General features: G+C 35.7%; 1 protein-coding gene across 3 annotated transcripts in view; it reads left to right on the top strand.

Moving 5' to 3' along the window:
- Positions 1-16,173, top strand: part of DTWD2 (DTW domain containing 2) — a 196,649-nt gene that overhangs the window by 109,882 nt on the left and 70,594 nt on the right. For all 3 annotated transcript variants that reach the window (XM_080804993.1, XM_080804994.1, XM_080804992.1), the window contains 3 exons: positions 6,253-6,343; positions 12,939-13,033; positions 15,488-15,680. In XM_080804993.1, the coding sequence (XP_080661119.1) occupies positions 6,253-6,343; positions 12,939-13,033; positions 15,488-15,680 (379 nt within the window). The remainder of the gene's footprint in view (positions 1-6,252; positions 6,344-12,938; positions 13,034-15,487; positions 15,681-16,173) is intronic.

Here is a 16,173-nt window from a genome sequence, read left to right as displayed (position 1 = left end):
CTGAGATCATGACCTGAGCTAAAGGCAGACGCTTAACCAGCTGAGCCAACCAGGAGCCCCAGGCACCCCATGATTTTTATTTCAAAATGAATGTTTATTATTATAAATAATCAGTTTTGTTGTGTAGTTATTTGGTATCTGTTTTCCTGTCGACTGTTATAGTTCATGGGAAGCAAGGAACTTCTAAATTCTTTCTGGCACAGACAGAACAAATAAGCTCCATGAGGGCAGGAATTTTTGTCTGTTTCATTGTCCCAAGTGCCTAATGTCTGGCACATAGTTAGTGTACAGTAAACATTTGAATAAAAATTTGTTGAATTTATAAATTATTTAATCCATTATCAATTTAAAATATTTAAAGCTTCTGGAGTTAAGTTTGGTTGTAGGGAGACTTTGTTGTTCTTTGGAAAGGGTTTTAGAAGGAGGAGAACAGGTACTCTGCTACCTACCCAGTAGTTTGGTAAAGATGATTTAACACTTGGACAGCGAGGCACCAGTGCAGTATTGGAGACCATGGCGGAGGAGGAGATTATGAGCCAAATGGCTGTTAAAGTAACAGATAAGCACACGTTTATATTGTAAAGTAACTCACTAAACATAAAGTTGATCAATTGGAATGCAAAGTGTTTTAAAGAACTATACTTTTATTAGTTTGAGCTAATTGGAATTAGAATTAGGTTAATAAAGGGGACATGCTTTAAAATAAATAGGTAATGATGTTTTATGAGCCTGTCAAAGTAGAAGCCAAAACAATTAGTTTTAGCTTAAATCATAGTTATGGTGTGTACACATAAAATGCTCTTTTCTTTTTTTTAAGTAACTATTTTCTTCAGTAAATATTTTTGCTGCTTATGTGCTACCGCTTACCGGAATGATCACAAATTACAGCGAAGGGAGATATGAGATTCTGAATTTCATTTATAATATAAACTAGTCATTCAAGTACTAGAGAAGAAATGAAGGAGAGATCAATGTTTGATATGTTAAAAAGTGAAGGTTCAGGATAAGAAATTGTGTGGGAGGAGGAAGGCATCCCCGAGGTGGAGGCAAGAGGGAATGCAAAGTCTCCTTCATGTATTCAGCAGTCTTTACTGATAGCTTACTGTGCTGGGTGCTGCTGTGGAAATTGAAAAGGCCAAGTCTTTGCCCTCCTGCAGCTTCCATTGTAGGAAAGGAAGGCTGCTTCAGATAACATAATGCCCATAGTACCAGAACACCTCTCTCTTACTGATTAGGTTGAACATTCTTTTTCTACTGCATTTGTACATTTTTAAAAATAACAGCTGTATTAAGATATGATTCACATACCATGACATTCATTCTTTTGAGGTATACAAGTCAGAGGTTTTTATTACATTAGCTGAGTCGTGCAGACATCACCAGTATCACAAAGGTTTTAGCAGGGTTCTCTTTGAAGGTCTCTTTTCCAGATCTTTCTCTCAAGCTGACATCTTCTTTTGGTATCACATCCTGCTTGTTAGGCTCCACTAATTACCAGCTGATTGTCCTATTCGTTCTTTTTTTTTTTTTTAATATTTTATTTATTTATTTGATAGACAGAGATCACAAGTAGGCAGAGAGGCAGGCACAGACAGAGAGGGGGAAGCAGGCTCCCTGCTGAGCAGAGAGCCTGATGCAGGGCTCCATCCCAGGACCCTGAGATCACGACCTGAGCCAAAGGCAGAGGCTCAACCCACTGAGCCGCCCAGGTGCCCCTGTCCTATTATTTCTATACAGTACCCTAGGCTATACATATCTCAACAGTCTGATCCAATTACATTCAGGCAGGGATGGTTTTTGAGGTCGCTCTTTGAGGTTTGCTCTGATGGTGGCTGTTCTCCTCTTAGCTCTTTTCCTTGGTTCTTTCTGCTAATCTAGCTGGTTTATCATATAGCTTGCTGGTCTTCATTATCAGAGGAGTTATTATCGGGGTGCCTGGACGGCTCAGTCGGTTATGTGTCTGCCTTCAGTCAGGTCATGATCTCAGGGATCGAGCCCTGGGTTGGAGCCCCACATTGGGCTCCCTTCTTAGCAGGAAGCGTGCTTCTCCCTATCGCTCTGCCAGCTACTCCTCCTGCTTGTGCTCTCTCGCTCTCTCTCCCTCTCTCTGTTGCAAATAAATAAATAAAATCTTTTTTAAAATGGGGCAGAGTTGTTATCTTTGAGAGCACCCTTAAACTTGAACTTGCTCATGCTCTGTTTCAAATGAATTGGGTTCCTTTGGGAAGAGCTTCAGAGCTCTCTTTTCTTAGAGTCTGCCTCCCTTGGGCAAACTCTCCTAGCTACTGTTCTGGGCACAGAGCTGAGCTCTAGCTTCTGGCATGCTGCTTCTTGTGTAGAACTTCTGTCCTGTGAACAATCTAGGTTGACCACTCTTGGAGCTCTAGTGTCGCCAGCCAGCCTCCTGCATGGTGGTTAAACTTCTGTTTTATAGCTGGAGGCTGTGTGGAGGAAGGCCACTGTTGTTCTCTGGGCCACCCTCACCAGGAATATAGCCTCCTGTGCTTGGAGTTGGAGGGGATGAGAAATGCTGTTGGCCTGCCTTTTTGTGACATGTGGGCTAAGCCTTATTAAGAGCTGAGAGGGAGCTCTGTTCTCTTGGCCACACCTACCTGGAGGGGAGTTTGTCGACTTGAGCCCGGGCAAGGTAGGAAATTGGTTATGGCTCTGATGCTGACAAACTGTACCAATACCAAGTTTTAGTAGATTTTATTTTTATTTTTTTAAAGATTTTATTCATTTGACAGACAGAGATCACAAGACAGAGATCACAGACAAGAGAGAGGAGGAAGCAAGCTCCATGTTGAGCAGAGAGCCCGGTGCGGGGCTCGATCCCAAGACCCTGGGATCATGACCTGAGCCGAAGGCAGAGGCTTTAACCCACTGAGCCACCCAGGTGCCCCTTAGTAGATTTTCTTGAATAATGTTTCTTCCTTTGAATATGCCCCTAGGACAGTTTCCAGAGACTTTCAGCGATTTTTTTGTTTGTTTTAAACTTTTAATTTCCATCCTAGTTAGCTAACATTGAGTATTATATTAGTTTCAGGTGTCTGATACAGTGATTCAAGAATTCCATATATCACCTGGTCTTGTCATGCTTATCATAAGTGTCCTCCTTCATCCCCATCACCTATTTCCCCCATTCTCCCTACTCCACTCCCCTCTGGCAACCATTTGTCCTCTATAGTTAAGTCTGTTTCTTGGTTTGCCTCTCTCTCTCTTTTTCCCGCCTTTATTTTGTTTCTTAAATTCCACATAACAGTGAAATCACGTGGTATTTTTCTTTCTCTGGCTGACCTATTTTCTTTAGCGTTATACTCTCTAGCTCCATCCATGTTGTTGCAAATGGCAAGATTTCATTCTTTTTACTGCTGAGTAATATTCCGTTGTATATTCATACCACCTCTTCTTTATGCACTCATCAGTCCACAGACACTTGGGCTGCTTTCATAATTTGGCTATTGTAAATGATGCTGCTACAAACATGCGGGTGCATGTATCCCTACGAAGTAGGTTTTTTGTATTCCTTGGGTAAATACCTAATAGTGCGATTGGTGGGTCATAGGGTGCTTCTATTTTTCAGTGATTGTTTTTTTAAAGTAGCTTTTGTCAGCTTTGCTTATTTCACTGGACTTTGGATCTGTGAAGCACTTTCCCTTCATCCTAGAGGTGAAACTCTCCAAACTACTTAATTCTAAATCTTCCTAAAGTTCAAAAATGTGTTCCCAGGAAGGAAACTACGATTCTGGGTAACTGAAATTTATTATTTTTTTCTTTTTTGAGTAACAGTTTGGGTCAGACATGAAAACCAGAGCTACCAAAATCTGAGCAGTTCTTTGCACTATCTCAAGTATCATACTGAGGACTTTTGTACTCACTATATAGGTGATGAACTAAAGATGTTATTTTCAGAGGCGCCTGGGTGGCTCAGTGGGTTAAAGCCTCTGCCTTCGGCTCAGGTCATGATCCCAGGGTCCTGGGATCGAGCCCCACATCGGGCTTTCTGCTCCGCGGAGAGCCTGCTTCCTCCTCTCTCTGCCTGCCTCCCTGCCTACTTGTGATCTCTCTCTCTCTCTGTCAAATAAATAAATAAAATCTTTAAAAAAAAAAAAGATGTTATTTTCAGAGCTTATTTTATTTTATTTGAAATTTTTTTAAAAGATTTTATTTATTTATTTGACAGACAGAGATCACAAGTAGGCAGAGAGGCAGGCAGAGAGAGAGGGGGAAATAGGCTTCCCGAGGCTTGATCCCAGGATGCTGGGATCATAACCTGAGTCGAAGGCAGAGGCCTAACCCACTGGGCCACCTGGGCGCCTCCTGGGTTTATTTTACCTAGTGGTTTTCTGCCTGCAGGAATCTGCAGTGTCTACCTGGCTTGTTTACTTGACTGGATTTTGCAGTTCTTTGACTTTACTGATATGTGGATGTTTCCTTTATGGGATGGTTGATATTTTTTTGCATTCTTTCATAACTTGTCATACAGCTTACAGACATTTAAGGTGCTATCCATTTCTTAATATATATATTTTAAAGTTTATTAACGTAATCTTTACACCCAACATGGGGCTTGAACTCATGACTCTGAGATCAAGAGCTGCATGCTTTACTGACTGAGCCAGCCAGGCGCCCTGGTGATACTCATTTTAATTCTGAATTTTTAAATTGGTTTCATCTGTTATTAAATTACATTTTATAAGAGAAGTTTACTGACACCTGATTGTGCATTTCAGTCATATGGGGTTTCAAATACAAAATCCGAATCTTTGTACTTCATCTTCTTCATCTTTCTACTCAGTGAGTTATCTTTTTTTCCCTAATTGCAGCCCTTGATCTTTTTGTCAGTATACATAGTTCCATCAACCACTCTCTGCTCCTCTCTCTATTTACTTGTGTTTACTCTTCTTGTGACCCCTGAAAGATGCTCTTCATCCCTCTTTATCTGCTTGCATTCCTGAGAGGGAATCCATTGTACGGCAGAGTAATCATACTGAATCATTTCCGATGTCAATGGAAAGGGAGCATGTTGCTTTTCCTTGGGGTAACCATCTATTCTAGGCTCAGTGATGGAAAGGGGAGATGGGATCATCTTGTATGGTATATTTCTATTCTAAGATATCATTTAGATAATTTCTTCAGCAGGAACATAGGTTTGACAGTTTCTTACAGAATGAGGTGGTAGATACAGTTGAACCAATTTACTCCCACTCTGTGGTTTATTAATGTAATAATTTCTAACCTTGGGATATAACTCTACATAAGTTAAACTGAGGAAAGAATTGATAGCAGTCAGTTTTGTAGTAGTAACAGTATGCTGTTGGGAATTCCCTTTAATACAACATTCATTTGTGTGCTGTTTTAATGGCAGGTAACGTCTGCCCGTAATAGTGATCTATCATGAAAACTTACTCCCATGATATCTGGCTGCTTGATGAATTTCATATTATAAACACATATCAAATATGGGATTCAATGGTAGAAGATTCATGTATATTTCTGTAATACATTTGGAAGCACTCACAAGGAACTAGTCATTGGTTGCCCCTAGGGAAGAGAATCCCCTAGTTTGGAGGACTGAGATGGAAATACATACTTTATTCCATTTGAATTTTGTAATGTCATAAGTGTTGCTGAAACAATAGTAAAGCACTAAGAAGTAAGTAAAACAAAAACAAAATGAACAGTAACAATAGGGAAAATAAATGGATAATACATTCTGTAGATCTAATTTCTGCTAAATATAATCTGGTGGCCCATTTGGGTTTCTTTTTATGATGGTAAGCTCTTTGTGTTGATTAATTGGCAAGTTTGATTAGAACTCTCTTCTAGGTGGTAATTATATTCTTATATTTTATCATCATTTTATTCCTTCTGATATCAGATGATTTAGAAAAGTTGCCAGGTTTCTCTTTGATATTGGATCTATTCTTGATTTGGAACACCAGTTAGTAGAAGTGTTGCTTCAAGAATAAAAAGACCATGATGAGTATTCTTCACTTATGTTATCTAAGACAGGATTTTTTGAGGTACTTTGATTTATATAGATGGTGCAGAATTTACTTGAATCTTTTTCCAAATTCTCATTTCTAAAGTCTAATTGATTAAATTCATTCTTGGTGTTTCATTTAAAAGAATGCAGCTTTAGCAAATCTCTTTACATAAAGAAGAGGGATTATGTTCAAGTTTTAGGTTATTGTTTTATCACTGTATTTTAAACATTTACAGGTTTTCTTTTTTTTTCCTGCCCTATAGCCGGCCTCAGAAAGTATGTTTGTGTCCATTTCTACCGTTGCATCCTCTGCACATCTCTACTCATTTGTACATAATTCAGCATCCAGCAGAGGTAAGATTTGTAAAATACATAATTTCAAATAGAATATTAGTATGTAAGAGGAAACACACTGACAAATATATTCATACCTTCCGGCTCTTTAACATTTCTGAAAATAAATTGATGATAAATGCTTTGTCTTTGGAAAAAAGTTTCTTTTATATATTATAGTGTCACGTCATATGCTTTAGAGACCTAAAAACTGTTATCTCATAAAACTGTATTATTTCATAAAAATGGTAATTGAATAGTATAGAAATTTAGAACACCAATGATTCTGTGTGAAGAAAAAATGAAATTTTGTGAGTGAAGAACTAAGAAAATCATTGCTTCTTAAATTTTAATCGTAGCTTGTATTTTTTAATGTTTCTTGTTAAAGTAGAAGTGCCAGTATTTTAGTATTATGAAATGAATGTATAAAATAAAATTTTTTTCCTGTAATGAGTAGAGAAGATATATATATATTAAGTATATATGTTGTAGATGAGGATTTTTTAATTAGTACTTTCCGTATAGGTGAAAATTGTGCATGTACTGGTGTGTATGTGTGTTTGTAATTCATGATTAACTGCAGTAATAAAAGAAGGGAGGGAAGGATTTCATTGATAACCATAAATGATAATCATTATAAAACTACTTGATGCATGGTACAGAATGGGTTTAGATTAACTGAAGTTAAAATTCTTCTAGCATTTAGGAACTCAGGATATAATCTACTGAGTCAGACTTTTGGAGAAGAAATATTTTTTTTCTTAAATTTCTGAAGCCTTTGCCACTTTGAAATCCTTAACAAAGATTTGAAAGGTATCAGTCTGTCCTCTTCCTTTTCCAAATGATGAAACACTTATTCTTTTACTGCAAATTGTCGAATATTCCATTTGTTGGGCAGCCTTTTCTTTTTTTTCTTTTTTTTAGTGTTACAACATTCTTTTGTCAGGATTTGAACAATTGAACAATTTGGTCACTAGCATTATTTTGCTGTATTTAAATTTGCAACACTCTGCAGCTCAGAGTTGTAAAAAATGATAGTTTAGGGACCATAATAGTTTTGGATAAAACTCGACTTTTGATGGTGGATGTTTTTTTCATTTTGCAGTATACATGTGGCAATATCTTTGTGAATATGTCTCCTCAAGCAAGGGAAACAAAAGCAAAAAAATAGTGTAATAGTGGTTATTATTTTGTGGTTCCAGACATAAGATAGTATTTAAAATATAGGTGTTTTTAAAAATTTGTGGCAATTTTAATATTTTCAAGGGCCTCTACATTGGTAGTAAAGAAGTAAAACTGTCATTATTTGAGGTGACATGGAATTACATAAAACCTTAACGCCTCTACCAAAAACTAAAGAACTAATAATTGAATTCAGTAAAGTTGCATGATACAAAAATAAAATACAGAAATCAGTTGTGTTTTTATACCCTAACAATGAAATAGCAGAGGAGAGATTAAGAAAACAATCTCAGTTACTGTTATACCATAAAGAGTAAAATACCTAGTAACAAATTTAACCAAAGAAGTGAAAGACCTATAGTGTGAAAACTATAAGACATTGATGAAAGAAATTGATGGTACAAATAGAAAGATATACCATGCTCATGGATTGGAAGAATTAATGTTATTAAAATATATATATTGCTCAAGGCGTTCTACCAGTTCAATGCAATACCTTTTAAAATACCACTAGCATTTTTCACAGAACTAGAGCAAGTAATCCCAATATTTGTATGTCACCACCAAAGACCCTGAATAGATAAAGCACTCTTGAGAAAGAAGAGCAAAACTGGAGGTATCATATTCCCACATTTCAAGATACACTTCAAAGCTGTAGTAATCAAAACAGTATTATGGTACTGGCACAGAAGTAGACATATAGATCAATAGAACAGGATAGAGAGCCCAGAAGGAAACCTACACTTATATTAATTAATATAATTAATTAATTAACAAAGGAGGCAAGAATATACAATGTGGAAAAGAAGGTCTCTTCTATAAGTGGTGCTGGGGAAACTGGTCAGCTACATTCAGAACAGTAGAATTGGACCACTTGCTTATACTATACACAGAATAAACCCAAAATGGATTAAAGTCCTAAAAGTGGTATCTGAAACCACAAAGCTCCTAAAAGAACGGATAGGCAGTAAGGTCTTGGGCATTGGCCTTAGCAACATCTTTATGAATATGTCTCCTCAAGCAAGGGAAACAAAAGCAAAAAATAGTTTAATAGTGTTGGTGGTACACTAAAATTAAAGACTTCTATACAGTGAAAGAAACCATCAACAAAATGAAAATGCAATCTATGGAATAGGAGAAGGTATTTGTAAATGATAGATCTTATTGTTGGTTAATAAGGTTAATATGCAAAATACATAAGGAGCTTACACAAGTCAACATCAAAAAACAAATAATCCAGTTGAAAATGGTCATAAGACCTCAAAGAAGACATACAGATGACCAACAGACACATGAAAAGATGCTCAATGTCAGTTATCTTCAGGAAAATGCAAATCAAAGCCATAATGAAATATCTCCTCAAGCCTGTCAGAATGATGAGTATCAAGAAGACAAGAAATAGCAAGTGGAGAAAATGGCACCCTTGTGTACTTTTGGTGGGAATGTAAACTGGTATAGCCACTATGGAAAAGTATGGAGTGTCCTCAAAAAATTAAAAATAGAAATACCATTTGACTATTAATTCCATCAGAGGGTATTTACCCACAGAAAATGGAAACACTAATTTGAAAAGATACATGCACCACTATGTTTATTGCAGCATTATTTACAATAGCCAAGATATGGAAGCAGCCTAAGTGTCCATCGATAGATGAATGGATAAAGAAGAGGTGGTACACACACACACACACACACACACACACACACACACACAGGAGTATTACTCAGCCATAAAAAGAATGAGATCTTGTCATTTGTACAACATGGGTGGACCTGGAGAGTGTATTATGCTAAGTGTAATAAGGCAGAGAAAGAAGGATGAATACCATATGATTTCACTTATACATTGAATCTGAAAAACAAAACAAACGAGCAAATAAAAAAAAACAGAAACATAAATACAGAGAACAAACTTCTGGTTGCCAGAGGAGAAGGTGGTAGGGGGATGGGTGAAACAGCTAAAGGGGGTTAAGACGTACAAATTTCCAGTTGTAAAGTAAATAAGTCATGGGGATAAAAAGTACAGCATTGGGAATATAGTTATTAATATTGTAATAATGTGTGATGACAGAAGGTTACATACTTACTGTGGTGAGCATTGTGTAATATATAGAATTGTCAAATCATTATGTTTTATACCTGAAACTAATAAAATATTGTATGTATGTCAGCTATACATAATAAATATTATGTATAAATATAATAATATTAATAAAATTCAATAATAAAGATTAAATTAATAATTTATTTATTAAATTCAGTAATAAAAATTAAATAGTAAAAGGTCAAAAATGTAGGTGTTTTCATTGATTTGTGGCAGTTTTAATGCTTTCAAATATCTTATTTATTCATTCATTTTCCTCTCCTTTGCTTCCTTTCTTTCTTCCTTTTTTTCATGATTAGTTCCCAGTGTAGGTGATCCCTCTATAATTGTGTGTGCTACAAATGTATTTTATACAAGTATCTACAACTATATCCATACTGTTTTTCCTTGTCATCCAAGGAGCTTTCCAATTTTAATCTAACTCAATAATACTGGCCTTCCTTGTGCTTAATCTCAGCACACTTTTTTTTTTTTTAATGAGCATTCTAATTTGACCACTCCCCCTAAAAAGTGAATGAAGTCCATTTAGATAGGCTTTAGGAGGAGGCTTTGGGAAAAGAAGATTTGATGGAGTAGATGATACGGAGCATTTCAAAGAGTACTTATATGTATGGAGAAAAGTATTTAAGAATAAAATGTAATGGTTATCTCAAAAGTGTGAAAAATGTCTATAAGGAAGAAATGTTCTGTGACATGATGTGGCCTTTGTTTGTGAATAGTGTTTATGTAGCCATAGTGATGTAAGCACTGTTTATTGACTTAACTAAAAATATGAGAATATGTGATGTTAGGGAGTGATAGGAGAAAGGTAAATACCTATTTATTATAAGAGGCTGTGTTTATACAGTGAGTTAGTTAAGAGTAAGGGCTCAGGAGCCAGACTGCTTGAATTTAAAGCCTTAATAGCTCTGTAAACTGTAACCCTGGGCAAGTTAATTAACTTCTCTGTGCTTTAGTTTCATCATTAGGAAAATGGACATGATAAAAGATATACTTCTTTACTGGTTTATTGTGAGCAGTAAGTGAATCAGTTTGTCTATCCATCTATCTATGATGTACTTAGAGTTATGTATATTAGAGTCAGCTATGATGATGATGATAATAAATGGTGGTTTGTAAGTAATACTTAAAACTGGTAGTAAGACACACATGTTTTATACAAATATGGAGATAACTACTAGAAGAAATAGTTGAGAGAGTTAAAGTGATTGCCTTTGGGAAGTGGTAGTGGGGAGTATATCTGGGAACATTATAAATCTTTTGCCACTGCACTATTTAATTCTAGATATATATCTATGTATGTATATATATGTATGCTGGTAGACGTTTGGAGAGTGGTTTAAGTAGTATGTGTCATAGTCTCATAGTGACAGTAAGGAGGGAAGAAAATAGTAGGACATATCGGAGACTGTCCCAGACCTCTCCCCTTACCTCTCCTCATCCCATTCTCCATAGGAGCTGCTCCACATTGGTTCCAGTCTCTAGCTTGCTACATGTTCTTTTTAGTTGCAAATCCCAACAAATCTGACTCTTCTCTTTTGTTTTCCAACTTTTAGGTAGATTAATTTAACTACTCTTGGCATCTCTAGATTTACCTTTTCATATTATTTTAATCAGCACTTCAGAGACCTAGGACAAAAGAGGTTAATGCAAAAATGTCCCTGAAGGCTGTATTTGTGTGTGTATTGAATACTGTTACTACCATAATTTTTGTTTCTTTTTTTTTTTTTAAGATTTTATTTATTTATTTGACTGACAGAGATCACAAGTAGGCAGAGAGGCAGGCAGAGAGATAGGAGGAAGCAGGCTCCCTGCTGAGCAGAGAGCCCGATGCGGGGCTCGATCCCAGGACCCTGAGATCATGACCTGAGCCGAAGGCAGAGGCTTAACCCACTGAGCCACCCAGGCGCCCCCATAATTTTTGTTTCTGTTATAAACATAAGGCATGTAATTATAAACTTATTTTTAGTTACTTCAGTAAATTCATATGAAACTTCACCCTTTTGTGTGTTAATATGCTGTGTGTATTAATGTGCCATAAGGTCACATTATTTGCTGTGAGGGTATATATAAACAGTGTTATATAAACTGATAAAGGTAACAGGGGTCTGTATGTAGGCGGACTGCTCAGAGAGGGCTCCTGGCATTTATTAGATCAGGCTTAAAATTTCCACTTGGGCCAGTGGAGATGAGCCAGACAGTGACTGATCACTATAGGCTAAAATAACCAAGAAGAGGCAGGCTCAGGCAAACCAGCACATCAGCTGGGTATACTAGGATAAAGGATATAATTCTTGTGACAGGAAAGGTGGTTTTTAGTGTTGAAAACTAGGATGTTGGAAAAAAACACTGATGATAGTTAATGGAATTTACAGGAATGGTCACCAGATTTCTCTGCTCTAAGGTTATTTTATTTTTCCCCTTTCTATAACCTTTATTGTTTGGACATAGCCTATAAATCCAACCCACATTCAAGTGAGTAGGAGACATTAAGCTCCACCTCCTGGAGTAGGGAGTACTTATGTTTACTACTTGGAATTCTTCTGTAAGGAATTTTATCTCTTCTCTCCTATTTATTTTTTTATTTTGGGTCATAATCCAGGTACTTTGCTATTTACTTTGTTTTTTTTTTTTTTTTTAAAGATTTGTTTATTTATTTATTTGACAGACAGAGGTCACAAGTAGGCAGAGAGGCAGGCAGAGACAGAGAGAGAGGGAAGCAGGCTCCCTGCTGAGCAGAGAGCCTGATGCGGGGCTCGATCCCAGGACCCCGGGACCATGACCTGAGCCGAAGGCAGAGGCCTTAACCCACTGAGCCACCCAGGCGCCCCGCTATTTACTTTGTTATTCAAATTGTACCATTTTGGTCATTGGGAACTCTTTAAGATTGGCTTCTGTGTCAGTTTGATGGACCCCATGACTTTTTCTTTTTCAGCACTTTCTTCTTTCCTGGACATAAAGATTTAGGCAATTATCTTCAAGTTGATATACTACAAAATGTAATTACTACTGAAATAAAATTTGTCAGAATAAATGATTCAGTTTAGTTAAATGCAGATTTCATTTTTCATAATCTTAACTATTATTTACATTAATGTAATCTTCTTATTTGATTAGTAAATCTCTAAACACACCCAAGTAAAATAAAAATGTGTACTTACATTTAATACTGATAAATCAGAGAAACTGTGGCTCTTTTTATTAAACTGTGATTTGTAATAAAAGTCTTATGGAAGTTATATATCATGTAATGAATCATGTTCATCATGAGTTTTAAAAGCGTGTTTGTCTAAGTGAAAATCTATGTCTTAATTAATTTTGTAATTAAAGGAAAGCAAGGTGTTGCGGACAGTTCCCCTATTAGCAGCATGCCTCCCCCAGGACAAGTGTAAAGTCAAGATTGGTCGTCGCTTCAGTGAAGAAAGGTAAATTACCTTTTAGGGAAATTGAGAATAAGTCGTAGCTACACAGATCTTTAAAAAGTGGTTTCTTTCACCTTATCCATCAGACCCAGAGCATGGTACATTGGAAGAGGTAAAAAAAAATTAAGTTCTGCCTTCTTCTTCAAAATAATACAGGACAAATCAAAACATGAACAAAAACACCCTCAGAAAACACAGGCCAAGATGTAATAAACAGAGGGATTATCTCAATTCTACAGGAATATATGTTGAGCCTAAAAGGCATGTATTTACTGTTTATTTCATTTTTGTTAAAACAAGATGGTAGAGGATTTGTATTAGATTTAGTTGTGTTTTTTCTTCTTTCTTTTCTTAAATTAACAATTATATATGATATACATTTATGTAAATGAACACATATTTATCCAATTCTAGCCCATTGAGGCTTTCCTAAGGCATGATGACTAGTACTATATTTAGTATTCTTGTTATAGGCACATCACATTTAAAAAAATTCTTTTTAAAGATTTTATGTATTTATTTGACAGAAAGAGAGAGCACAAGCAGGGAGAGTGGCAGGCACTTGCGGGAGAAACAGACTCCCCGCTGAGCAGAGAGCCGGATACGGGACTTGATTCTAGGACCCTGGGATCATGACCTGAGCTGAAGGCAGACATTTAACCAACTGAGCCACCCAGGCTTCCCAGATCATATCTTTTTTTAAAGGATGCCTTCTCCTGTCATGTTTAAAATACTCTTTGATTGAGGCCCAGTATTTTTAGGGGCAGCAGCCCATTAGTTGATAAGTTCACTGACAGTTCTATAATGTTCTTGGATCTTACTTCACATATAATGTTCTTGGATCTTATTACATAACCCATTATCATAAATTTATATTAAATACTATGTATATATTTAAATTTTTCTGCAAATCCTTTATCTTTGAAGCATATTTTTTTTGCTTTCCTGTCCATTCACAAAGGCTTCACTAATTATTTTGATCCTACCTGCACAGTTAAGTATATTTTTGGATGCAAAATTTAATTTCTTTTGAAAATACAGGGATTTGTTTTTCAGTCCACTTATGAAAATGCTAAGTAAGGCTAGTGCTAGCTCCCATCCCAGGGAATTGACCAAAATTTTCCTTTCCCTTATTATTTTGGGTTCCTTTATTATTTAGTTTCAAATTATGAAAATAATATCATGTTAGAACTTTATAAAATCATTTTTTCCCTTCTTGGTAACTATTGTTTAGGAACACTTTTCTCATATAAAAATTTCTTTTGCCTTGCCCTCAGAGATGAGATTTGCTCTGGGCTTGGTGTGAATTTTGCCATTTTGTTGGGAATGCACATGAGATCCAGAGCCCTTTGCATGGGGAGTGTGTGTATCATTTACATTGTGACATTTCTTTCACATTAAGTCTCTGTAATTTATAGGTGGATTAGGTATATCCAAACTTGATCCATCTGCCAACTTGGATCCAGTTTATTTCATTGCAAAAGTGATGAGTATCTAAACTATCTGGGTCATTCCTGACATATGGCTAACAGCTCCACCAACGTGTTTGTGGATGAGAATCTTTTTTTTTTTTTTTAAATTATTATTATTTTTTTCCTCACCGTAGCAATACCCTCCCCAATGTTGTGGATGAGAATCTTGATGCGTTTTCAAATAGTTCATCCCATTTTGAATCTATTATATTAAGTAGTTTGTTTTTTTCTTTTGGAGCCTAATATAGTGCTTAGTCAGTAAACTATTATTCATGAATGGATTTTTAAACTAAAGCCAGTTGATATTGTTAATTAATTATTAATCTGGCAATTGAATGGTATTAATTTCAGCTTTTTTTTTAAGAGTACATGATGTAACCATTCAGGAATGGTTAAGAGACCTACTGCTTTTGGTATCCTTTGTAAATGGAGTTTAAAAATACTTACCTTCAATTTTTTGCCTCTAGTATATAAGAAAACAATGGGGTTTTGTGTACCAACCCTATATCAGGTGACTTTCTAAATTTATTTGCTACTTATTGGAATTGTATTGTAGCTTCCGTAGAACTTTCTCTTGAAATAGTACTATCACCTGCAAATGATCTTTATGCCTTTTATTTCTTTTTCTTGCTTTATTGCAATAACTGGGAATCTCAGTACAATGTATATTAGGAGTGGTGAAAACCAACATTTCACTTTGATCCCAATCTCAAGGGACATTGTAAAATAAGATCTTGATGTACATTTTTGTAGATACCATTAATCAGTTTGAAGATGCCATTTATTGTCTTTAATAGACTCTCTAACTTGTTTCCTTCCCTTCAAGGTTGTTTCGTTGCTTGCAGACAGAGGCTGTCTGACTCTTTCTTACATCTCCAGTACCAAAATGCTTTGATGTGTATTTTTGAAGGAACTACAATAAGAATAGTTAAACTTCTTTTTTCCCCTCACAAGCTAACAGAGAATTTTCCTTTTAAATTTTTAGAGATCCTGAACTTTCAACTGTTTGTCGGAAGTCTGACACATTAATATTATATCCAGGGGCTGAAGCTGCTAATTTGGAAGAATTTTTATTAGATTCTCCTATTTATCCTTCCACAATCATCATCATCGATGGTACATGGAGCCAGGCTAAGGACATTTTCTATAAGAATTCTTTGTTCCGACTCCCCAAACAGGTAAACTAGTATTTTAATGTAGAATAAACACAAATGTATAATTATGTATGTTGTATATATTTTCTGTGAAGAGCTACACATATGTTTTTTTAATATGGATTTGGTAATATTTATGTGTGTGAGTGCATGTATGTAGATATGTATATGTGTGTATGTGTGTTTGCTATGTATATGTAGAAAATTTGAAGCCTGTTCATCTTTTTCAATTCCTGCCACAAAACTTCACCTTAATTTAGGCATTTGGTTATAGTAAGAGTATCTCAGACATTTTATCGGTGAAGTCTAAGGATTAATTATTTCTATATCTATTAATGTTTTTGTAAAGTGTTATATTTAAATACTTCTGTATGGTAACTAAATTACCTCTTCTTATTAGGAATGACTTAATTTTTATGAAATACTATTTTGTCATTTATTATTATAATTAGATTATCCTTCAATTTGTTGATGATGGTACGTTTCCCATAGTGAGCCATTCTTGTATTCACTGAAT

The sequence above is a fragment of the Martes martes genome, assembly GCF_963455335.1.
Source record: "Martes martes genome assembly, chromosome: 5".
Taxonomy (NCBI): domain Eukaryota; kingdom Metazoa; phylum Chordata; class Mammalia; order Carnivora; family Mustelidae; genus Martes; species Martes martes.
This window is presented reverse-complemented; position numbering and strand designations above follow the sequence as displayed.